The 24,608-nt window shown below is 43.2% G+C and overlaps 1 protein-coding gene across 2 annotated transcripts in view; it reads right to left on the bottom strand.

Annotated features, from left to right (window-relative positions):
- Positions 1 to 22,147, bottom strand: part of LOC109034770 (uncharacterized) — a 31,003-nt gene extending 8,856 nt beyond the window's left edge. Inside the window, exons 1-2 of one of the 2 annotated variants that reach the window (XM_019048089.2) lie at positions 21,011 to 22,147; positions 457 to 806 (exon numbers count right to left, since the gene is read on the bottom strand). In XM_019048089.2, coding sequence (XP_018903634.2) covers positions 457 to 806; positions 21,011 to 21,698 — 1,038 coding nt within the window. In that variant the 5' untranslated portion in view covers positions 21,699 to 22,147. Of the gene's footprint in view, positions 1 to 456; positions 807 to 9,104; positions 9,662 to 21,010 lie in introns of those variants that run through there. The other variant, XM_019048090.2, reaches the window with a different exon arrangement.
- Positions 22,148 to 24,608: the final 2,461 nt, after the last annotated feature.

Genomic DNA, 24,608 nt, shown 5'->3' with positions numbered 1-24,608 from the left:
ACTTTCATCATTCCTGACAGTTCCAAGTTTTCCCTGATTTTTTAAAATTCCCTGACAACTCCCGCTTTTCCCTAACTGTGGCAACTCTGCATTTTCCTCATTTTTTGGGGCCTTCTGAAACCCAGCGGGCCGATTATTGAAATTGATGGGCAAAGTGATAGACAAAGAAGACGAAAGGGATATGGAAGAATCCTATTGGTGGAAGTGTGTGATTACAATGGACAAAAGAGGAGGTAATAGACTAACTGACAGAAACCCACGAGAGACCCTGTAGTTAGTCAATCATTTTCTCCTTTAGTCTATAGGAACCACCCATTTAAATCAATTGGATCGCTCCATACTCCTTTTGTCCTCTTTGTCTATTGCTTTGTCTATCAATTTCGATAATCAGCCCGCAGGAGGAGGGGGGGAACTTCCCCTGCTCCCCCTCAATGACGTCACTACAAGGGACATTACCTTATGGCACTTGATGCTGCGTCCCTCGCATGCAAGCGTGACGTCGCAGAAGCGCTCGTTGGACAGGAGGACAGGGAACATGTTCCGCATGTTCTTGTTGTAGGAGTCCCAGCGGAGGCAGATCTCGGGCACGACGGGAGGGGCGACGGTGAGGGGGATGGGGGCGAGGGGCGCCACGGACGGGGCGGGCGCGGGCGAGGCCGACGCCGCCCGGCTCGGCGTCGACGTGGCCGTCGCCGAGGGCGGCGTCGCGTTCTTCAGCGGGGCTTTCGGGAGGCTCAGCGGGTCTTGCGGCGTCACCACCAGGGGCTTCATCTGACCCGCTTGCACGGCTCCTTTCTGTTGAGGCACTGCAAAAAGAAAACGAAGAATTGCGTCACAAATCAAGGAGATAAAGGAAACAAAATAAAACAATTAAATAGGAATAAAAAATAATAGAAAAAAGGGGGAAAATGAAAAAAGTAAAAGAGTAAAATAATGAGAAAATGAAAAAAGTAAAAAAAATGAAAAAATGAAAAAAGTAAAAAAATGAAAAAAAGAAAAAAGTAAAAAAAATGAAAAAATGAAAAAAGTAAAAAAATGAAAAAATGAAAAAATGAAAAAAGTAAAAAAATGAAAAAAGTAAAAAAAATGAAAAAATGAAAAAAGTAAAAAAATGAAAAGAGTAAAAAAATGAAAAAATGAGACTGGTAAAAAAATGAATAAATGTGATAAATGAAACATAGTGAAAAACTTTTGAAAATAGCTTGATAAAATTTGAGGTATTTTTCGATGATGGTGAAACATATAACGGCGAAGAAATGAGATTAATACATTTAAAAAATAGAGTGGTTACATATAGCTGGATCTGGCTACCCTCCGGTTGGGCCCAAAGGTGACGGTTGATCATATTCAAGTATATTACGTGTCTAGGTGTCCTTGACACCATATTCGAAGCTCATCACCCGTCGCCTTGGGGCCCAGGTCGAAATCTGAGGTAGAACCGCGAAAAACATGGATTTTCAGCTATTTCGGGCTAAAAAGTTGGAAAAGTTCGATTTTGAGGTTGGGCCCAAAGGCGACGGTTGATCAAATTCAAGTATGTTACGTGTCTAGGTGTCCTTGACACCATATTATTCGAAGCTCATGACCCGTCGCCTTTGGGCCCAGGTCGAAACCTGAGGTAGAACCGCGAAAACCACGAAATTTTAGCTATTTTCGGCTCCGGAGCCATGTTTAGGCCCCTGTTTCGCAGCCAAAAAACGTGATTATCGGCAAAACTCGTTTATTTCTGTCAAATATGCACCGTCAACTGCCATGTATCCAAAAATTTCTCAATTCCGTGGAGGGGCCGATTTCGGCCCAAATCGCAACCCCTCCTTTGTTCTTGGTAGTTTCTATGCAAGGTTATCAAGTAGACGAAATTTCATGAAGATTAAAAATAGTCGAAAATATTCTTTGTTGAATCGACATGGAATGACCCAATGGTCCCTCTCTCCGCCTCGCGACAATCGAAACCAGGGTTATGGAATTCGATAATTTGTAGACATCGGGTTCATCTAGAGATTACTATCTCCCGACAGGCAAAAGATCATGAGGATATGTCTCGTAGAGCTCTAGATGTAACTATGAGATTTTCGTTGGAGGTAGAGCGCTTTCAGTTAAAATACAGAGAGATCGATATAAATCGAAGATCGTCCGCGAAACAAAGCACCAAAGTGCGGAAAAACTTAAAATTGAGAATGTCGTACCGCTGGAGGAGTGTGTCATAAACATTACAAAATAAACGCTTAAAAAAATAAAACCCAGCCGCAGTTATGACGCTTTGAAGTTTGCAGCTTAAATAATCTAGATTGGAGAAAAAACAACCCAAAGTACTAATCGCTTGCGACTTAGAATTTTTAGGAACAATTGAATGAAGAGCGTTTTCCGTCATATTACCTAATTCCGATGTCTCTATCTAAACTTGACAAGAATTACTCTTCTAAAAAATGTGATTCGGCCAGTGGCGAGGCGTGATAATCGACTATCGATATTATCCCGTTTGAAGCTATAGTAAAAAATCGATTACTATGGTGAACGTTGCAAGCGCCCTAATAATCGATATTTTTTCATAGGTTTAAATGGCTTGTCAATCGAGTTTCCAGCTGAATATATCGATGGCCAAAGTGCGGAACCACGTATCTCCACTGCGATATTTCAAAATTTCCGCTCTCATTTCACTTTACCAGGAAAAAAAAGCTAACTTTTCAGCTTAAAATTTTTAAAGAATGTTCTGCCAAGCGAGAAGAAAAATCAAAGAAGTTTTCAAGGAAATACAGTGGATAGTTTTCCGAAGAAAAATTTAAGTGTGATAGGAAGTTTGCAACGTGGCGAACGGAAATACGCGGTTTCGCACTGGATTTTGAGTTTTATTCCAGATTGGTAACTTCACACAGATAAACCTGAATTCCATCGACGCCAGTCATATTCGGTCATATTTTCAACGATACAATAGGACGTTCAGGCACGTGGAAGCACCAAGATAGTGACAATAGAATCTACATATTCTGTGATTCACTGACGAAGAAAATCTGACTGTCACGTAAATCGAAAAAAAAACGAAGAAAAAAGAAGGAAAAAAAAAAAAAAAAAAAAACCGATCCCCATTTAAACACTACATGAGACACAATGTATGGAGTGGGGGCGTCGAAAACTACGGGAGCTGAAGTGACTGCGACTCCTTATCATTTCCCATAAAATATGATTAGGAAACGCGTCTAGCTAATTGTCAGCCTCGTCATTCTCGTCCGAGGCGACCTCACATTAGTCGAGACTCAGGAGATACGTTCGTTTTCTGTTCGACGGTCTCCGAAAATCAACGTTTTAATCCATCAACTTTGTCCGGCAAGAAGAACAGAGGCGATGTTGTCGGCAACGTAGCTGGACGATAATGCTGGAAGTTTAGATACACAGAAAAAGGAGTGCAGAGATGGATCTAGAAATTTGGCAACACCGGATTTCCTCAATCTAAATCTATGTTAAATAATCGATTCTTGTCCCCCTCTTGTATAAGAATCGATACATCCCCTGGGAAAAATATGCGATAAGAGCTGCGTTTCAAAATACCATAGGAATTCTTACAGCCGACTAAAGAAGGCTATAGAGAAATCATATAGCTGGCTGTAGAATGCGGAGAAAATCATACGGCCGGGCTATACGAAGCGATAAAAAATTATGCAGCCGGGATATAGTTCCTATAGCCGGGCTTTACACTTTATCACCTGGCTGTTGCTTTTTCGCCATCGATTATAAAAGGCTATAAGAAATTGTGTAGAAATTCGTGTGCTTTGGAAATCATTAAGTTTGATACGGAACCACCTTAATATTTACAAAACACACGTTACATTTTCCTTTGATACATTTTTTTTTTCATCAATTAAAATGAGAATAATCCATACAGGATGTGCAAACATTTCAAAATCATGAGTTGAAAAACGCTGACTCCGCCAGATTAAATATATTAGAGCCTAACACAGCGGAGCGGCGACGCACTGGCGCCTACAAATCTAACAGGGATACTTCACGCAATGCGCAACGCTCGAAGTATCCCTGGCAAAGTTCAAATAACTTTTTACTTTTCGTGTAAACCCTCTGTACCTCGTTCAAAATTAGAAGAAGGAGAAGAAGTTTGTCAATTATTTATTCAAAATTGTGTACTGAACAATGTCCTTGATTCGTTTTTGCCATATTTTAATATTTTCCATCCAAAAATTCTAGTGGAAAACTCAAAAACGTCGAAAAAATCATTACCGTAGCCTGTAATAATCTGTAGGTCATTAATTTTATGTTAGGTTTTCAAAAGATTCAAGCCCAAAAAAAATAAAACCTTGGCAAATATTACAGCCAAGATGTATTTCAAAGAGTATTTTTTGGTGTTTATGTCAAAGTTTAGCATAGCAATAAAATTACGCCACCCGGAAGCAATGTAACAAAATTTTCGCATCATTACCGTAGACCCTGTTAGCGGCACTTTTCCGCCGCTAGAACGCAGTCTGTGATCACTTATTCATTCGGAGTGTTTTGTTTACCGTCTAGTGCACGATGGCCGGGTTGTCCGGATTTTGAACTTCATTAAAAGATAATTTCTCTTGTTTTTATCTGCTGAATTAAATTTTGGCAATTTGAAATTCTCATTACCGTATACCTACTTTTTTCTGTCAAGGAATGAATGAAATATTAAAGTAGTGCATGATTTATATTGCATACTAAGACCTAACCTCAATTTGAAAATTACAGCGGAATCCACCAATGCAACTAGATTATACACCGACTTTCATCATAAATCATCATTACCGTAGCCATCATTACCGTAGCCTCTTTCCAAAAGGAGTGGGGTCTACGGTAAATGAAAAAATATTTTTAGTGCATATTATTCGTGACTACTACTAAATCATGCCTTTAGAGGGTATAAAGACCTTAAAAAAAAATATAGGAATGCCATTTGAGGACTTTCACTTTTAAAATCTCGGCTGACCCAAAAGTAAAAAGTTATTTGAACTTTGCCCCCTGTTATTAGGTTTGTAGGCGCCAATGCGCGTTCCGCGCTGGCTGCCCGCCTGCCGCACCGCAGCGTGCCACGGCGCTTGCGTTTGAAGCAACTATTCCACTCTAGAGGTATTGCACAGTATCATACGAAACTGAAGGCGCTCTAATATATTAGGAATGGCAGGCATCCATCAAAAGCACGGAGCTTTCCTCGCAAAATAAATCAAGATACTACGGCCCAAAAAGAGAGCAGTGGTCCAAAAACTCACTAAGTCCTAGCATCCGTAATTAGTGACGTTTAGCATACACATTATCGCCTGGCTGTGAGTTGCTTAATCGCCATCGGCTATAAAAGGCTATAAGAAATTGTGTAGCCGGCTATAGAAGCTATTGGAAATCTTACAGCCGGCCGTAGGTCTAGGGTATTTTGGAACACAGATTCTACTGCCAATTTTTACCGGGTCCTCCGCAGGTTTAAGGTGATTCGTCAAGCTCAAGTGACATGCTCGAACTGGCATGCGATGTATCGCATTGATTAGGTCAAAAATCTCGGTAGATTTTGAATATATAGCAAAAAAAAGACGATAGCCCTGCGCACGAGCCTAAAGAATCATTCTAAACCCAAAAATCGGCAAAATTCAGAGAAACGACAGCAGCATAGTGTTTGGGAAAAAAACCTCGCATTCGATTCAGCAATTGATTCCTGTATCGAATGCGAGGTTTTTTCCCAAACACTACTCTGCTTTCATTTCTCTGAATTTTGTCGATTTTTGGATTTAGAATGATTCTAAAGGCTTATGCGCAGGGGCTATCGTCCTTTTTCTGCTAAAAATTCACGATCTGCCGAGATTTTTGACCTAACAATGCGATATATCGCATGCCGGTTCGACCACGTCACTTGAGCTCGACGAATCACCTTAAATGGAGAAAAGACAATGTTGCCAATTTGCTGGATCCGCCAATGAGAGTGGGTGGTGGCATTGCGACGGTCAGACTCCCAAATCACGTACCTCGTACCTCGGTTGTATTATTTTAAAATCTTTGCTCCTTTTTTATTCCTTTATTGGAGAACATATCGGCAGCATTTTCCAAGGAATTTTCCTTGCGCCGCACAGTAGAACGAACTGACAGAAGAAGTCGGTCATGAAATTGTTGGCTAACATTCCAAATTTTTATGTTTATTGCGTCACAAATCCAATTTCAAAGAGTGTTTTTGAAAGGAAATTCCTCGGAAAAACCAACGGAACAACTCTCAACTTTTTCATTTCATATTTTCGAAAATGTAAGCTTTCCAAGTTTCCAGATTATGAGCGACTTCTCCTATTGACTCGCTCCAGTGTGCACCGCAGGGAAAAAACACGGTAATTTGTAAGAATTTCCATTTTTTGATCCGAAGTTTCAAAATTTCGATCATGGAGAGGGCAAATGAGAACGCCAACTCGACGCCGCTTTCCGAAGCAAAAACGCCGAACTCCGTTCCAGAGGTGTTATCCAGTTTTTTTTTTCGGACGAGATGCGTTATGCCAGAAAAACCGACGAGCATTCCTGCCGTGCTAAGTAAAAACGCCGTATGAGCCTTCAGAAGTTGCCAAATTTCCTATGGCAAATCACTGATTTACAGGAAATTTTATGAATATTTTTCTGCCAGTTTCTAGGATAATTTTGTTTGTAATTTGATCTAGACACTGGGAAAAAAACACATTGGATCTAGATTCCAGACTCTTGAAAACATTGACAAGGAAAAATACTCTTGATTCAATCAGATTTAAGCTTAAATCAGAGGGAAATCCGCTCAAATTAAGAGGCTTGGTTATTGATTTAAGCAGAAATCCGATTGAATCAAGAGTATTGTTTCTTGTCGATGTTTTTAAGAGCCTGGACTCTAGATCCAATGTGTTTTTTTCCAGTGAAGTGTCTGAAAATCGCAAGGAAAAATATTCATAAGTCTTCTCAAAAATAAACATTTCATCCGAGGAAATTTGGCAACTCTCGATGTTCATACGGCGTTTTACTTAGCACGGCAGATTCATTCTTCATAATTTTAGACTAATTGTCGCATACGTTGAGAACTCAAAATGTCAAAGACGAAATGTAGGAATGATAAGGTTTTCTGGTGATAGAACTTTAAGCGCGGAAGAAAAACACATCTTGAATGTAGTTGCGGCGTTTTTGCCATAACGGCGGAACGCATGCATGCATTTTGATGCAGAGACCTTATCATGTCGTAAAATCGTTATAGGCTAATACTGCCGTGCTCAGGAGGAACGCCGTATGAACCTTCAGGCGTTGCCAAGTTTCCTATGAGAACATAAGAATTTCTTGGGGAAATTGTAAATATTTTTCTTCCAATTTTTCAGAACTTTAGTTCGCAATTTTGTCTAAAATGTCTGAAAATTTGAAGGAAGAATGCGCATAATTGTTCTCAAAAATACATGTTTTATCCGGGGAAATTTGGCAACTCTCGAATGTTCATACGGCGTTTTTCCTGAGCACGGCAGAATACCAATAACGGTTTTACGATCTAGTCGAGGAGGAAATAACATTCAACTGACAATGAGTAAATACCCACAGCAAAAATCGACGAGTCGACGTAGAAGAGCAAAAAGCTCCGGTGATTAGCCTGTGTCACACTATCAAAATACTCCATCAAAATTTCAGGGTCAAGGGCTGTGATTGGTACAAGTCATCGAATAAGCCAATCACAACACCTGGCCTTGATATTTTGATGGCTAACTTTGATAGTGTGACACAGGCTGTTGAGCATTTCGAGCAAGCGCGAGCTCAGTTGTGAGCGGAGAGACGGTCGGGCGCCTTCAATTATTTAAGTATGCAACACAGACGGCCGGAGAGCTGGAATAGTTGTATCCGAACGCCGTCCAGAGAAGCATGTACGTACATCAATAGAGATATGTATTGACAGAAAACGCTTTGTTCCATTTCCGTTATTTGTAGAGTCACGGTGATTCTTTTATACGGTAAAAGATGTCATCCACTGAGAATTCCATGGATATTTTTGGACGTAAAAACTCGGAGTTAAGATGAGTCTCGTCATCATTTGGTAACGGAAAGTCACCCGAAAGTTTCCGCGATACTGGGATTGGTAAAGTTCCATTAAATCCTTACCCTCGCAAAGGCGGGATCCAGACACTTAAAACCGGGAGGGTCCTCCAGAGTATTTTCGAAGTTTTAAAGCATATAATATGCAGTTGGAGTCACTCTTGATATGAATAATTACCAAATATAAACGTCCTTCCTTCCTCATTTCTTCCCTTAATTCTCTCTCCTTTTCTTCGAGCCATAGGCGGATCCAAGAAGGGGCGTCCACCCCTCCCCCCTTTGCTCGAAAAAAAGGAAGTAGGAAGAAGGAATGAAAGAAAGAAAGAAGAAAGGATCGGAGAAAATAGGAAGGAAAGACGCTTATATTTGGTAATTATTCATGTCAATTAATTTACTCAAATTGCATGTTAGATGCTTTGAAATTTCGAAAATTTCTGGGGGAAGCCCCTGATCGTCCTTCCGCCTCCCTCGTTCGATGTTTCCAGGTGTCTGGTTCCGCCTTCGCTTCTCTGGATCCACCTACGCCAACCTACGCTTTCCTGATTCCGCCTACGACTCCCTGGGTCCGCCTATACGCTTCCTTGGGTCCACCTATACGCTTCCCTGGGTCCGCTTATACGCTTCCCTGGGTCCGCCTACACGTTTCCCCGGATCCACCTACGATTACCTCGGTCCGCCTACGCTTCCCTGGATACTGGACAGTAGCTTAGCTAGAAATTCTTTGCGGAGGGGGGGAGGTGTTGGGGGGGGGTGTCCATTCCAAAACGTGACAGTATTACATTATTTTGTGTGCGTCCTGATAATATTTTATGTCCGCCCTCCAAAAGTCAAAAAAAGGTACAAGTAAAGCGGTTAGAGGGGGGGGGGGGGTCCAGACTCCCTGGACACCCCCCCCCCCCCCCGGTCTTGTCTACGTCACTGTCCCTGGAGCCGCGGATCCGTCTAAGCTTCCCTGAATCCGCCCACGCTTCCCTGATGGATCCGGCCATGTACCCTGGTTGCAGAGCATAGTGCCTACCCCGGGAAGGTGCAAGTTCCCACTTGGAATTCGTTAGAGTTGATCCGTGGCGGGACGGGGTACCTACCAGATCTGTGTGCGTGGTTCTTGTCCATGCCGAGGGCGAGGAGGCGCTGCTTGGTTGGCTTGATGCCGAAGTGCCTGCCGATGTGGACGCGGAGGTTGGTGGTGCCGTGGAAGGCCATGACCCGGGCGCAGACGTTGCACTTGACGCCGTTGTTCGGGAGCCGCGTGCAGTACTGCCACACCGCCGACACCATGCTCGAGTTGTACGACCCCCGCCCCCTGTCCCTCTCCCGCTCTCTCTCCCGCTCGCGCCCCTTTTCCAGCTCCCGTTGCCTTTCGCCCCGCAGACTCAGATCGAACCCCGATTCCCCCGTCGCCCCACTATTTTCTAGCATCAAAAATTTGCTACCATCAAAAACGCGATTCGAGTTCAGGTTCTACCGTCAGTTTTCCCACTGATGCACTATTTCTAGCATCAAAAATTTGACGCGGATACGCCAGATTCGGACGTTGATGTTCCCGCACTCGCGCTATTTGCTACCATCAAAAACGCGATTCGAATTTAGGTTTTAACGTCAGTTTTCCCACTGGTGCACTATTTTCTAGCATCAAAAATTTGATGCGGATACGCCAGATTCGGACGTTGATGTTCCCGCACTCGCGCTTTTGTCTAGCATCAAAAACTTCGATGTGGATTACAAAATTCAGCGTTGATTTTCCCACACTGCGCTATTTGCTAGCATCAAAAACGCGATTCGAATTCAGTTTCTGACGTCGATTTTCCCACTGGTGCACTATTGTCTAGCATCAAAAATTCGACGCGGATACGCAAAATTCGGACGTTGATTTTCCCGCACACGCGCTATTTGCTACCATCAAAAACGCGATTCGAGTTCAGGTTCTACCGTCAGTTTTCCCACTGGTGCACTATTTTCTAGCATCAAAAATTTGATGCGGATACGCCAGATTCGGACGTTGATGTTCCCGCACTTGCGCTTTTGTCTAGCATCAAAAATTCGACGTGGATACGCAAAATTCTTCCGTTGATTTTCCCGCACTCGCGCTATTTGCTACCATCAAAAACGCGATTCGAATTCAGGTTCTAACGTCAGTTTTCCCACTGGTGCACTATTTTCTAGCATCAAAAATTCGATGCGAATACGCGATATTCGGACGTTGATTCTCCCGCGCTCGCACTTTCGTCTAGCATCAAAAATTCGACGTGGATACGCAAAATTCGTACGTTGATTTTCCCGCACTCGCGCTATTTACAACCATCAAAAATTCAATGCGAATTCAGGTTTGTGGGTGCGTCGATTTTCCAGCATCAAAAGCGCGATGCGTCTTCAGGTTCTAACCTCAATTTTCCCACATGCGCACTATATTCCAACAACAAAAATTTCGATGGGGATACACAAGATTCGTGCGTTGATTTTCCCGCATTCGCACTATCTGTTAGCATCAAAAATGAGATTCGAATTCAGGTTCTACCGTCAATTTTCTCACTGGTGCACTATTTTCTGGCATCAAAAACTCTGCGGAATCAGGTCGGAGCGTAGATTTTTCTACACTCGCACTATTTTCTAGCATTAAACGTTAGATGCGAATTCAGGTTCTCAGTGGTTTTCCCACCTTTGCACTACTTTCTGGCATCAAAAATGTTTTATTTACACTTGCACTTTCACAGGCACCAAAAACTCAGCTTTCAACGGAGATTTCTCCCGACTTGTATGATTTTCTAGCGCCAAAAATAACTATAGATTCCATGTCAGATATCCGCACAATCGCGCATTTAGATTGAATCACTTCAGAATCCGATTTCGAGTTTATCGACACTTCACCCTAGCACGAATACGCCATCTTCGTAATATCAACAGCCTCCAAATCTGGATCAGATTGCCACTGCACTGGACCGAGAATGAGATAGCTAATTATAGGTATCAGCCTTTGGGGCAGAGATTTTAAGACGCTCCACGGGAACTTCCTTCGCCACAAATCTCGCTCAGTGTATCTTCAAGTGTGATGAAATCCTGTGCCTCACAACCCTTACTTCAGAGGGATTTCAAGTATAGGGCTGGGAGATTCCATGGAATGTCTTGTAAAATTTCTGCCGTGGGATCAAGGCAATAGAGAATTTGCAGGTGTCTGAAATTTTGTAAATTTAATCTTTAAAATGGTACTGATAGGAAAACTGAGTACGAGGATATCCTTGGTTTCTAAATTAGACGATTATTGGAGGAAATATGACAAAATAACCTAATCTGCTAAAATACACGTGTTCAAATGGAAAACGCCGCCAGATGACGTCATGAGGCGGCATATTTTCTCACTTTTAAATCTATTTTTCTACAATTTCCCATGTCAGAAAAAAATTATGAAAAATACTGCGAACTCAGCTCATTAAGCACTCTCAGACGAAGCAATAAAATTTTAGTGTGCAAATTCTCCATTGCGTGAGGTATGCGTCAAATTTTAGCATAAACAGGAATGCCAAAGAGGTGAAAGGGATGAGACCCACGGGCTGATCGATGGATTTCGTACTTCAGCGGGCTGATTATTGAAATCGATAGACAAAGGAAACATGGAGAAAATGGAGCGATCCTATTGGTGAAGGTTACGATGGACAAAGGTGGTCGGTAATAGACTGACTAACGACAACTCCCGAGAGACCCTATAGTTAGTCCACCAATTCCCACTTGGTCTATAAGAAGCACTCGTTTCAACCAATAGGATACTCCAAGTTTCTTTTGTGTCTATCCTTTTGTCCACCAATTTAATTAATGGACCACTAGACAAGGTACGAATTTCAGCATTCTGATACATGTTTCTTCACCAAAATTTCACGTAAAACACGATGCGCACAACGAAAATGACCGAAATCAACTCCTTCCGAAAATATTTAATGATTCTTGGTGCGTGGATTCAAACCACCCGCTCATGAAAACTCAATGCTCTACGTGATTCACATCGCGCGCTAAACGCTATCATGACAGTCTCTGCGATATAAAAATCTGGCAACCTCAATCTTGACGCTTTGGCTCAGCTATAGCAAATTGCTAATAGCATGAACAACACATGGTGGGAAATGAACATTGTTCGATTGAGAAGCTTGCTGAAACCGTTGTAGTGCGCGATTTGACTCACGTAGAGCTTTGAGTTTCTTGTGAGCGGGTAGTTCAAATTCCTCGTAACCAATGTGAAATGAAAACGTTAATATCTTCGTTAGGAGTTGGTTTCAGTAATTTTCGTTGTGCGAATCGTGTTTTACGTTAAATTCTGGTTAAGAAACATGTATCGGATTGATTAAATTCGTACCTTGTCTAGTGGTTTTCAGGAACGACAAACGTGCCACTGAAGAGACACGTGCTCCTTCAGTGAACTGATGTGTTCGGCTCTTTTTGCAGGATTCTGCCCATTAAGAGTGGACTGAAATGGCGTGACATCATTCGTTGGTTCTTGATGTGGACGAAAATTTGAGATTGGGTCACATGAGGAACTCAATTTTCCAACGATCTGTCTAAAATTCTTCTATACGGGCGACCACGTGAGCCAACTATTCAATGACGTCATTTCTCGGTCCTGTCTTATCGCAACCATCCTCTCGGTTGTATTATCAGTTTTTGGGGCTCATTAATTTATCTGATATGATAGCGCCACCGTCAATAATTGTTTCTTCCAAGTAGAACGACACTCCCGGAGATTTTCTCAATATTCTAAGATCGTCAAAAAAATTCAGATAGGTGTCAATCATTTTTGTTTGGTATACCTACTTTGAGCCAAGATGATTCAAGCTTGAGTGTTCTTCCTGGCATGAAATTCAATTTTTGTTTCTTTTCCCACGAATTTAGAAGAAGCAAAAGTAAAAAAAAAAAAAACTCGGACACCCATACCTAAATGGTTATAAATCTGTCGCTTCAATAAAATTTTGAAAAACGCAATAATTTTACGGAAAATCGCTAGGGACTGCACGCAACTCGATGAATGCAACCGGCAACAGTAAGCCGTCGACAGCAGAAAGTTAGTGAGCCACAAAAACCGATAATCCATCCTCAAGAAGAACTTCCGAAGATCAGCCCGCTTGCAGCCTGATTTACTGGACTAATCGAAAACGGTGAACCTATTCTGCTGTATTACGGAAAAACGCCACATAAACTTACGGACGATGCCAAGTTTCTGATAAAATTTGAACTTTCTGAGAAATTTTTGAATAATTTCTCATGAAATTTCCAAACAATTTCGTTTGAATTTTGTCTAGTTAATCTAAAAATGTCAAAGAGAAACAACTGTAAGGTCTCCTCGAACATAAATATTTTATCCGGGTCAATTTTGGCAACGTCCGATTGCTCATACGGGGTTTTCCTTGGGCACGGCAGTACAGTGAGCTATCAACTTCGTCGAGCGTTTAACCTCAAAAACAGCGTAATCTCAACATCTACTGCGGAGATTATCACCAAGATTACAGACGTTTTTTACATGTTCCCGAGTTGAACGCCGGACGAAATCGGCATAGATCACCAATAGGATCGCTCGATTTTCGATAAGTTCAATAAACGAGGCACAGGATCGATAGGAGACAGGGAGGTACCGGCGGAGTCGGCTAAGTACGAAGTCACAGAATCACGATTCCCGAACTCGAAACAACAACACGGCGAGACCACGATGACCCGGGGGTGGAGAACTTGGGGGCAGCGCCCGTGGTGGACACAAAGGGCATGCGACTGGAGCGGATGTGCTGAAACTGAAAGAGTGGCTCGTGGGACCAGGCTGAAAGAGGCTGAAATCGAGAGCCGAGACCCGGGAGGTAGCCAAGTACCCAGGTTGGCTGAAGACGGGTCGCACAAGGGGCACGAGTTCCGAGTTTCGCGGTTCGAGATCGAACCTCCGCTTCCTGGCAAGAAGACAATAAATCTCTCAGATTTCAGTCAATCTGTGTATTTTCCCGCAATTTTCTTCGGTCTTCTTATGACTTCAGCTTATCAGCTTATAAAAGGATTTCAAGGATCGACACTTCGTCACTTTTCGGCCAAAGTTTAACGAGCACCATGCGACGTTTCAAAATTTCCGCCGCCACATTACTTTTTTTTTTAAAAAAAAAGTAACACACACTACACTTGGGGGGCGGGGGGGGGGCAGCTTCCGGAGGATCTCTACCATGACAAATTCCTGTGGGGGGTAGGCGTCGCAGAGCACCCTAGCGCGCCGTAAAAGCGGCTTATACATACACACACACTACTTTTTTACAGAGAAATTGAATTGTGGCGTGGGAAAACTGCTAGTGTTCATTTTTCAGTCTTGAGTTTTTGTAGGTTGATAATACTTTTCTGAGTGACAAGAAACCATGAAAGTAGTGTTAATACTCGATTTAGGTTAGCTTAATCCCAAAAAGAGTATTTGCACCACTTTCGTGATTATGTCAACACTTCAAAGGTATTATCAACATAAAAAAACTGAAAGCTGGGAAAATGGACATTAGCGGTTTTCGCAAGACACGATTCAATTGTTGGTTGAATCTGTTAGAAAATTTCACTGAATTTTATCAGCGGCACAAAGAAGTTTCAGTGTGATTTTCGGGCAGCTTCGTTGAGTGATTTCTCTGTAAAAAAATAACGTGACGACGGAAATTTTTAAGCGTCGCATGGCGCTTGTGATACTTTGGCCAGGAGGTGACGACTTGCCATTACCGGCAGTTTCCTGATGTCCTGATCGGGGGTGGATACAGTGGCGATTAACGTAAGTTGACAACACTGTTTTGCCTCCATTTAAATGTACGTAAAAAATAATAGATTCCTGGTGAGGAAGGTTGCCTCTTCTAAAATCGATATTTTCAATGGATTCAAATGGAGGATTAAGAGAGTTGCCAACTTACGAGAATCGCCACTGGGGTGGAAAAGGGTTCAAAAACGCCGACTGTCTCTCGCGATTCGACGCAACGTTTCTGCGCCTCACGGCAGGAACTACAATTTCTGGCTCAGTTTAAAAACAACGCATTTTCCATTAGTTTCCCTTAAGACATATGTGATTTTCCGGATGAGCCAGAAATTGTAGTTTCTAATTGCAAAATCTAGTCCATTTTTCTCACTTCGTCGTTCCGCGGACACAAGAGCGTACCTCCATTCCAAGGTTGGAAAATCTACCCGAAGAATTGTTCTTTTTCACACAATCAAATCTGCAGCCCAAAATTCCGCTGATTTTTGCAATAATCCCTTAAAAATTTGTGAAATTTTAAAGAGGAAGTGTCTTAATTAGTTTCCGAGTAAAAATATACAATTAGAACGGACGTTCAGCAACGTTGAAAGAGGGTCACGTTTTGATTTTTAAGATTTGATTTTTCACGAAAAATTGAAACCCTGACGGTAGACACCCCGGGTGCCCATAGTGCCTACTCCCCAGACAAAAGCCGGCTAGAGGTCCAGTTACACGATCAAATTGAGCCATCAAATTGGGCCTCTCATTGGTCGCATTCGAATGCGATCAAATTTGATGGCTCAATTTGATCGTGTAACTGGACCTAAACTCGACCTCGGCCCCTCGACGAAAAATCCGGGCGGGCTGTGCGGCGGCTCCGGGACCATTTTTCACGGAGCGGGCGAGCTATTCTTGGCCCGGTGGCTGGATGAGTAGACGCTTTCGGAGAGGAAGCGATAGCTGAAACAGAGAAATGGTTCCACCGCTCCGAACCCCGACCCGGCGGCGGCGGCGAGAGAGTAGAGCCGGGGGCGCCCCCTCGCGGCTGCGGGTGGCCTGCGGGCCCGGCCGAGGGGGCGGAGGGGGCCCACCATCGGGTACCGAAAATAACCCACCTCGCGTGGACGTGGATGTTCGATGTGGTAGCAGTCTCACATCCGACCGCGCTGCGACGTCGTCGCCGGCGCCGCTGTCACAACTCGCGCATCGACCCCCCCCCCCCCCCCCCCCGGGGGGGGGGGAGACCCTTCCCCTTCGGAGAGGAGGATGCTAAATTTATGGACAACGGAGATGGCGATGATCCTTGAGAGCGTGGACCGGTGAAACGCGATACGGTCTGGAGTTTCCTTCGTGCGATGCGCGATGACGTCATGATGACGGAAAATCTCAAAGTTGACACGTACATACATATAAGTCGCTTTACAGCACTCCCTCGCGCTCTACGACTCCTAACCTCCACTGCTCTCTTCAAACCACAAATCTTGGGGGATTGAGCACCTTAACATTTCCGCTTCAATCCCTTCCCTCCAACCATTCATTGGGCGTCCTCTGCGTCTTCTCCCAGGAGGAACCCAGTCAAGGACCTTCTTCGGCAACCTGTCTTCTGCCATTCTCTGGACATGACCATACCAAATGAGTTGTTTTGTCATAATGTCATGCACGATGGTCTTTTTGGCATCCATGATCTCCCGTACCGTCTCATTCCGGTTTCCACGGCCGGATTTTTTTTTCTTTTTTCTAGAGTAACGTGTCAACTTTTTTTTTCTTTTTTTTTTTCTTCTTCTTCCAAAATGATCTAAAAAAGTTAACACGTTACTCTAGAAAAAAGAAAAAAAATTCCGGCCGTGGAAACCGTACTTATGGTCTATCTCGTAGGGAGTATGAAGCGATCCTATTGGTTGAAAAGGGTAGTTAATATAGACTAAGGGAGAAAATTATGAACTAACCGTTGAGTCTCTCGTGGGTTGCCGTTAGTCTATTGAGTGGACTTCGTTAGGCGGGAAGGAACCAAGCCACACCGGCTATTGCCGAATTTAATTGGGTAATTCAATTTATTACATTAAAACGGTTGTGCAAATTTCAGTGAATTTTCTGCATAGTACGAAGGAGATTCTTTAAAAACTTTGAAGGAATCTGCACGAACGCTCTCTTGTAAAAAATAAAATAGCCAGGTGACATTTGGCAATAGCTGATGTGGTTCCTTGGTTCCTCTCTACTAATCGCGTTCCACTTACCTCCTCTATCCATTGCAACCATCCGCTTCCACAGTCATAGGGTCTCTCCAGATCCCTTTTGTCTTTAACGTCTACGGCTTTGTCTATAACGTTCAACAATCAGCCTGCTGAGCCCGGAACGCGGACGGTACGTCTACGAGTATGTCTTTTTTGTCTACAGCTTTGTCTACCCATTTCAACACTGGCCGAAAGTTCCGGGCGTGACACCCGGAGCAATTGAAGCTACAGCTTTAGCACCTGGAAGCCCCCCCCCCCCCCCGCAGCCTCGGAGCCCATAATGCCGAAATGTTTATATACCCGGTAACTTTGTTTTTTTCAGTGCATAGTGAAAGAAGTCTATCTGCATTTGGTTTCCTGAAAGAAGAAACGAGAGTGCAATCATAGGTGGATCCCGGGACTCAGAACGAGGGGGGCGGAAGGGGGGTTCGGGGGGCTTTTCCCATAAAATTTTCGACACTTCAAAGCATCTAATGTGCGTCTACGTCAATTTCTACAGAATAATTACCGAATCTAAGCGTCCTTTCTTTCACTTCCTCGACAATTTTTGGTTTTGTATAAAAATGGGAAACTACGCGATATTCATCTAGATTCAGGTGCACGATCAAATTGAGCCATCAAACTGAAGCTCGATTGGTGGGAAAAGACCTGAGGTGAGGATGCGACCAATAAGAGGCCCAATTTGATGGCTCAATTTGATCGTGTAACTGGACCTTCTCAATATCGCGAAAAATATGAACTTTTTCCAGCAGTTTTGTGAAATCTTAAAAAATTACGCATTTATCAAGTTACTTGAATTCTCCTCAGTATCGCGGCAAATACGCGATTCCTCGAGTGGTTACCAATTGAATGGTAAAGATTGTGCGTTTTTCACATCCACATCACGGAAAATACATGATTTTCCCGGCGGTCTGGGAAAAATGTGAGAAATTACCGGATTAGCATCTCAATAACGCGACAAATACACGATTTACCCAGCGGTAAATGCGCGCTTGATTTCCGCATTGAACGATGCGAGCATAAGTAATACACCTACATTCATAAGCGTCAGTAACTTGAGGCAGGCAGAAAGCTAAGATTCTCCTTCAATTTCTTGTGATACCACATGCTTACTCCGCAGTCCGAATGGTTGCGCGCTTGATTGCATAGCTTTTAATGATGCGAGCATTGCCTGCACTGGAAAAAAAAACACATTGGATCTAGAGTCCAGACTCTTGGAAACATTGACAAGAAAAAGGACTCTTGATTCAATCAGATTTAAACTTAAATCAATAGGAAATCCACTCAAATTAAGAGGCTTGGTTCTTGATTTAAGCTTAAATCTGATTGAATCAAGAGTATTTTTTCTTGTCGATGTTTTTAAGAGCCTGGAATCTAATCCAATGTGTGGTTTTTTGCAGTGTACCTTTTGACTACTGCAGCGGAGTTCGAATAGTTGCAGGTTTCTGTGCCCTTAGACTGGTGCTGCTGCGTAAAACAGTTTAATGCAGATTTTTGTGAATATTCAAAACATGCGCGACATTTCCAGCGATTTTGTAAAAACTTAAGAAATTTAAGCAATTATCATCTGTCAGTATCGCTTCAAATACGCGATATTTCCAGCGGTTCCGTGAAAAAATGAATGATCACGCGATTTTCATCACTATGTCGCGCCAAGTACAAAATTTTTCCACCGGTTTCAAAATTAAATAAAGAATTACACGTTTTTCTCCTTAATTTTGCGGCTTGGACGCGATTTTTCCAGCGGTTCTGTGGAACCATCGGTAAATTACGCATTTTTCCATGAGTACCTGGCATTCATAAATGTAAGTACTTTGAGACTGGCGAAAAGTTAAGATTTTCCTTCGATTTCGCGGGATACCACATACCTACTCCGAAGTTCGAATAGTTGCGCGCTTGATTTCTGCTTTGACCAGGGTTGATTCATGAAACATTTCTATGCTAATTTCAGCGAACATTCAAAATATACGCGATTATTCCTGCGGTTTGATGAAACCATAGGGAAAGTATACGCGATTTCAGCTAAGTATCGCGGCAAGTGCGTGATTCCTCCAGCGATTTTGTAGCAACGTACGTAATCACGCAATCTTCATGAATATCGCGGCACTCATAAACGTTACTACCTTGAGACACCATAGCGCCCGGGCTGGATTTAGGGGGTGGCAAATGTTGTAATTTTATCAAATGTAGGTATCCAGAAAAAAATCTGAATCAGAAAAAAAATTACAAACGAGAAAAGGCGAAAAAATCTCTCATTTCCTAAGGGTTGAAGTATAGTAATTACTAATTTGTTCGTCTTTTGGTGATACAAGATACAGCGCCTTTCGTTAGTCTAGTAGAGAGAGAAACCAAACACGCAATTTGGCCTGGAGCGGCGCGGCGCGGCGCAGAAAGCAATGATGACGAGGACTCGAGATGAAGAGGAGAAGCCCTCGGCGCGGCGGTCGGCATGTAACACAAATTAGCGCCTACGAGACTGCGAGAATACTTCACGCATTGCGTCGAACACAGTGAGGTCATCGCGGTCGGCGTGAAACGCACAGCGCCTACAAGACTGCATGAATACTTCACGCATTGCGTCAACAGTGCGGTCAGCAGCAGCGGTCGGCGTGAAACGCATAGCGCTTACGAGACTTAAGGGATACTTCACGCATTGCGCAAAACACAGTGCGGTTGGCGAGGTGGCGGAAATTAAAATCATAAACCAAATTCATAATTAATCTTTCATAATTTTTCCGTTCTTTATTATGAATAAAAGGCCTTGTCCACACAGAGATAGGTTTACGGAATTTAATTTCCGCGCAGTGTTCCGTGAATTTTTGCTAGTGTTGACAGGGCTTACACAAAAAATGTGCTCAACACGAGTAAACGCGTCCTCCTCCTCCTAGATGGTTCGTATTGATGTTTCAAAACGAATGAGAAGGGGCGGCAAGTAGGTAAATCAGGTCCTGCATAACGCTAAGATTTCAATTTCGCGTGATACCACATACCTGCCCCGGAGTTCGAATAGTTGCGCACTTGATTCAATATCAAGAGCATAAGTAATACCTGCATTCAAAAGCATCAGTGATTTGAAACGGGAGAAAAGTTAATATTTCCCTTCGTTTTTGCGTGAAAACACATGACTATTTTAAGAAAGGCTCATATTATTGCATTTCTAATGTAATAGCCGTTTGTGACACTTCATGTAAAATGCCCCAATTTTTTCTCATTCAAAAGAATACAGAGAAACCTTCAAGGTGATATTTCCTTTCATTTTATTTGAAAAACAAAAAAATAAAACATCGTGCAGGATTATTGAAAGTTGCAGAGGAGATACAATGGTCAACTTTGGCTACTGCTATGTTAAACAGACCGCGTTAAGCAGAGAGGAACCAAACCACATCAGCTGTTGCCAAATTTAGCTGGACAATTCAATTTTTTACAAGAGAACGTTAGTGCGAATTCCTATGAAAGTTTGTAAGAATTTGCTTAGTGCTATGCAGAAAATTCACTGAAATTTGCACTAAAATCCGCACGCTCGTTTTTAGGTTTAAAAGTAAATTTCCCAATTGAATTTGACAATAGTGGATGTGGCTTCGTTTCTTTCTGCTAAACACGGTTGAAATCACAGCTGTAGTCCATGCACTAGTGTGACATCTTTCGAGGATAGGTATGGCCTCTCCTCCTTTGGCAAACCTTTAGTTTTCCAAATTCCTAGCATTCTTAAGTAGGTACTTTATTTTTTCTGTAGAAAAGCAGTCAACTTATTTTCTTGAAAACTTCCTTGATTTTTCTTCTGTATTACCTAGCAGAATATTCAGTAGAAATCTCAAGCTATACATTTGACTTGTTTCTACTAAAAGAAAATAAAACGAGCAGAGATTTTGAAGCAACACTATTAAGATACGCGCGTTTTGCACTTTAGCCTGATCAATACAAATTTCTGGGTAGGTATTGCTTGGTTCCATAAAATTGATCAAAACCACTTAAAAAAAGTACCCCTTCTCTCTCATAGTAAAACAAATCAACTCCTACGATTAGGAAAAACAGTAATTACAAAACTGCTTACCAGTGAGTAGGATTTGCTGCCAAACTCCATTCTGATTGTTAGATAAAACATATTTCGGTTGTTGGAGATTCAAAGGCGTTCCTGCAGTTGTGGAGACTTGCGGTTTCAAAACAACAGTCTGCTTCATCATTCCCAGAGGATCTTGAACTATCACAAATTTCTGACTATCACTGGTTTCCGGTTTCTCAGTCTTCTTCTCGTCGATCAGAACTGTCTGAAAGACAGGCATCTTGTTTGCAGGAGTTTGCTCCGGCTTCTTCTTCGGCTTTGTGAGAAGCGAGCAGGTAGAAGAGGAACCCGAACCTCTAGCAGCTCCCTTCTTCGCGTTCTTCAGGATCGGCTCGAGCTCTTTAAAAAAGGGACAGATCAACAACTGATCCGCTTCGGTATCTTTCAAAAGCGCCTCGAAGTAGAACCCTTTCAGATGCTTCCATTTTATCCGGCACTGCTCGAGACTTTTGTGGTGCCCTCGCCTCTTCATCTCATCGGAAATAATCTGATAGACTTCCTTACTGTGTTTCCTGCAGTTGGCGTTGGTGCCGAACATGCGTCCGGCAAGTCTGATGAGCTCCTTGGTCTCCTGTGCACACCACATAACTCGCCTCTCCCTATTGACGTTCGAGCCATAGGGAGGCGGTGGAAGTCCGATCCGCGCCGATGCACTCGGGATCGTCGAATCGAATAACATTTCACACCTACACTTCAGGTAACTGGGCGATAATACCTGGCACAAATTGACAAAAAATAACTTGTGTTAATCAGTGATAACACTCATCGAGCAGCCACATTGGCGCCGTAAACAAACCAAGGAGGTTATGTCGGGGTGACGTCACCGTTTAAAAATCGATGGCGGCGGCTTGCTGTTATCTTGACAGTTCCTTCGGCTTTGGCACACGGTCAAAAACGTCAAATTAATTTTGCGGTTTTGACAATAAGTACTGATCACGTGGTAACACTTGAAACTATAGTATAGGTGGTAAGTTAAGGAGATGATTAAGGGAGAATTTAGGTTGGAATCGACTAGAGCGATGGGTGATTTGCGACTAGGAGCGCGTAAAGTACGACGCAATGGGGCCGCATGAATGAGCGTGAGAATTTAGACTGCGTTGCGATCGTACTTGGCCGGCCTAGCCAACGCCGAGCTATCGAACCGACCTAGTCCTTTATCAGGGCGCATGCGTTCGCTCCCCCACCGAAGTCGGGAGAGCTCGATAGCGGAGTTTCCACTCCGGGGCCAGGATGGGCGGGAGGGGGGAAAAGTGTGCGCCCGGGACTGAACGCTCCCCCACTCCCGGACAGCGGCGTCAAGTTTCGGTCGACGAGTTCCCGAAAGCTCGGCTCAGAGACGGGATCCACAGAGCACTGCGCCGGCCTGGCTCCCTGGGTTCGCGGATGTCGCGACGGGGAGGGGAAGGGGTTGGACTCGCTGGGGTGAGCCGCGAGGCCGGGGAGGGGAGGGTTGCGCCACCGGCCACCGGAGGGGTGGCTTCCGACTTGCCGCGAGCTGGTCTGGTTCGGCCTGGGGTGGATCATGGGGAATGTGGTTTCGTAATGAGGAAGACGACGGTAAAACGGACCGCATTTAGCGAGGAACCAGCATACCTACAGTGTTGTAAAAATGTTGCTTTTACATAATCTCTAAAAATCACCCGGAATGATGAGCAGTTTTTGCTTCTCATCGAAAAACTGTTGGGTAATTTTAAAGGAGAATAATGGTGTACATTTTAATAAAGTACATGTATTGAGTATTTTTAAAAGAAATGAAGAAGTCGCACGATTTTGAAATCGCCGTACCTAATCGCGCTGGTTCCATTTTGCAAAATTCTATAGAAGTGTCCTCACTTTATTACTGGGTGCTCTTGAGAGGTTTTTTCGACCCTGCCCCAAGAAGCACCGTGCAATGAAAGTATAGAAATAAGATTGCGATTATTGCAATAAAATTGAAAATTCAATATTTTTACAGCATTTGGTGATACTTAAATGCCGAATTGTGTCAGAAAGATAGACAATACCCAGTGCACGGAAAAATTGCAACTTACTGCATACTGCAATCTCATTGCAATAAAAAGCCGGGTTCCTTCAGTCGGTAAATAGGCAACCTGCACAACACTCCGATGCGGTAGCAATAATATTAGGTACCATGTAATTGTAGATTTATTGCAATTTATTTGTGCTACTTGGGTTGCTGTGCACAGTATACCTATGAGGAAACATGAAAAGAGATGCTCTAATATGGGAGGGAGGGAGAGCACAACATATGGAACTGTCGTCACTGAACTTCCAGATATTTTGTAACCGTTTCTTCATCACATGAACTATTACCCGGCATCGCAGCACGGCAAGCATAGGCGGTTCTAGACCTTCATTCTTGGGGGTGCCCAGGGTGGAAATGTCCGAGACCGCCTCCAAAGGGGACGGTCGCTCAGGGGAGGCCTAAGTTTCGGCCCTCAAGTTGTATCCCTTCCCTACCCTCCTTTCTCTTTTTCTCTCCTTCCTCTCCACTTAAATACATGTAAATTCAATTTAGAAAATTTTTAGCAAAGCTTTCCATCAAAACTACAATCTTATCATAAAAAAAAAAACAGTGGAATCTTTGTAAAACACGCCTATCAATTTTAATTCTGTTTAAACCATTTTCAGGTAATTGCTGGGATTTTCTCTCAGTGTGGGCGAATACAGAATCTTTAAAAGCAGCAGATTTCACGGTTCCGATAACCGTACTTAATATTTGCTTGGGGTGCCTGGCACCCAAAGGCACCACCGTAGAACCGCCTATGCTTTATAGTTGAAGTAGCGTCCCCGCTTGGTTTTCGGTTCCTGTGCCGCTACTGCAGTTTCGACAGTTAAGGCCGTAGTTTAAGGGCGCTAAAGCCAGGATTGTATTTCGCAAATGGATAATTTTTGCAGAATAATTAAAAGTAAGAAGCAGGAGAAATTTAACTACATGAAAGGAACTCAAATCAACAATATAATGCAAAACAATATGGAGATCTTGTCATGTAAATACGGATGAATCGAAAACGCCTTCAATTGAGGCGTGATACCTCACGCGTTCCGGAGAGTTCAAATAGTTGTATCCCTGCGCCTTAGCAAGGCGATGGAAGCTTAGTATCGAAGTAGCGTCCCCGCTTGGTTTTTCGGTTTCCCTGTGCCGCTACTGCAGTTTCGACAGTTAAGGCCGTAGTTTAAGAGTGCTAAAACCAGGATTGTATTTCGCAAATGGATAATTTTTGCAGAATAATTAAAAAGTAAGAAGCAGGAGAAATTTAACTACATAAAGGAACTCAAATCAACAATATAATGCAAACCAATTTGGAAGATCTTGTCATGTAAATACGGATGAATCGAAAACGCCTTCAATTGAGGCGTGATACCTCACGCGTTCCGGAGAGTTCAAATAGTTGTATCCCTGCGCCTTAGCAAGGCGATGGAAGCTTAATATCATAGGCGGTTCTAGACCTTCATTCTTGGGGGTGCCCAGAGGTGGAAAACGTAGAAGACCGGTTCCAGAGGGGACGGTCGCTCAGGGGAGGCCTAAGTTTCGGCCCTCAAGTTTTTATCCCTTCCCTACCCTCCATTCTCTTTTTCTCTCCTTCCT

This window comes from Bemisia tabaci, chromosome 6 (genome assembly GCF_918797505.1).
Source record: "Bemisia tabaci chromosome 6, PGI_BMITA_v3".
NCBI classification, from domain to species: Eukaryota; Metazoa; Arthropoda; class Insecta; order Hemiptera; family Aleyrodidae; genus Bemisia; species Bemisia tabaci.
Note: the sequence above shows the minus strand (reverse complement) of the source record. Positions and strands in the feature narration are given on the sequence as shown.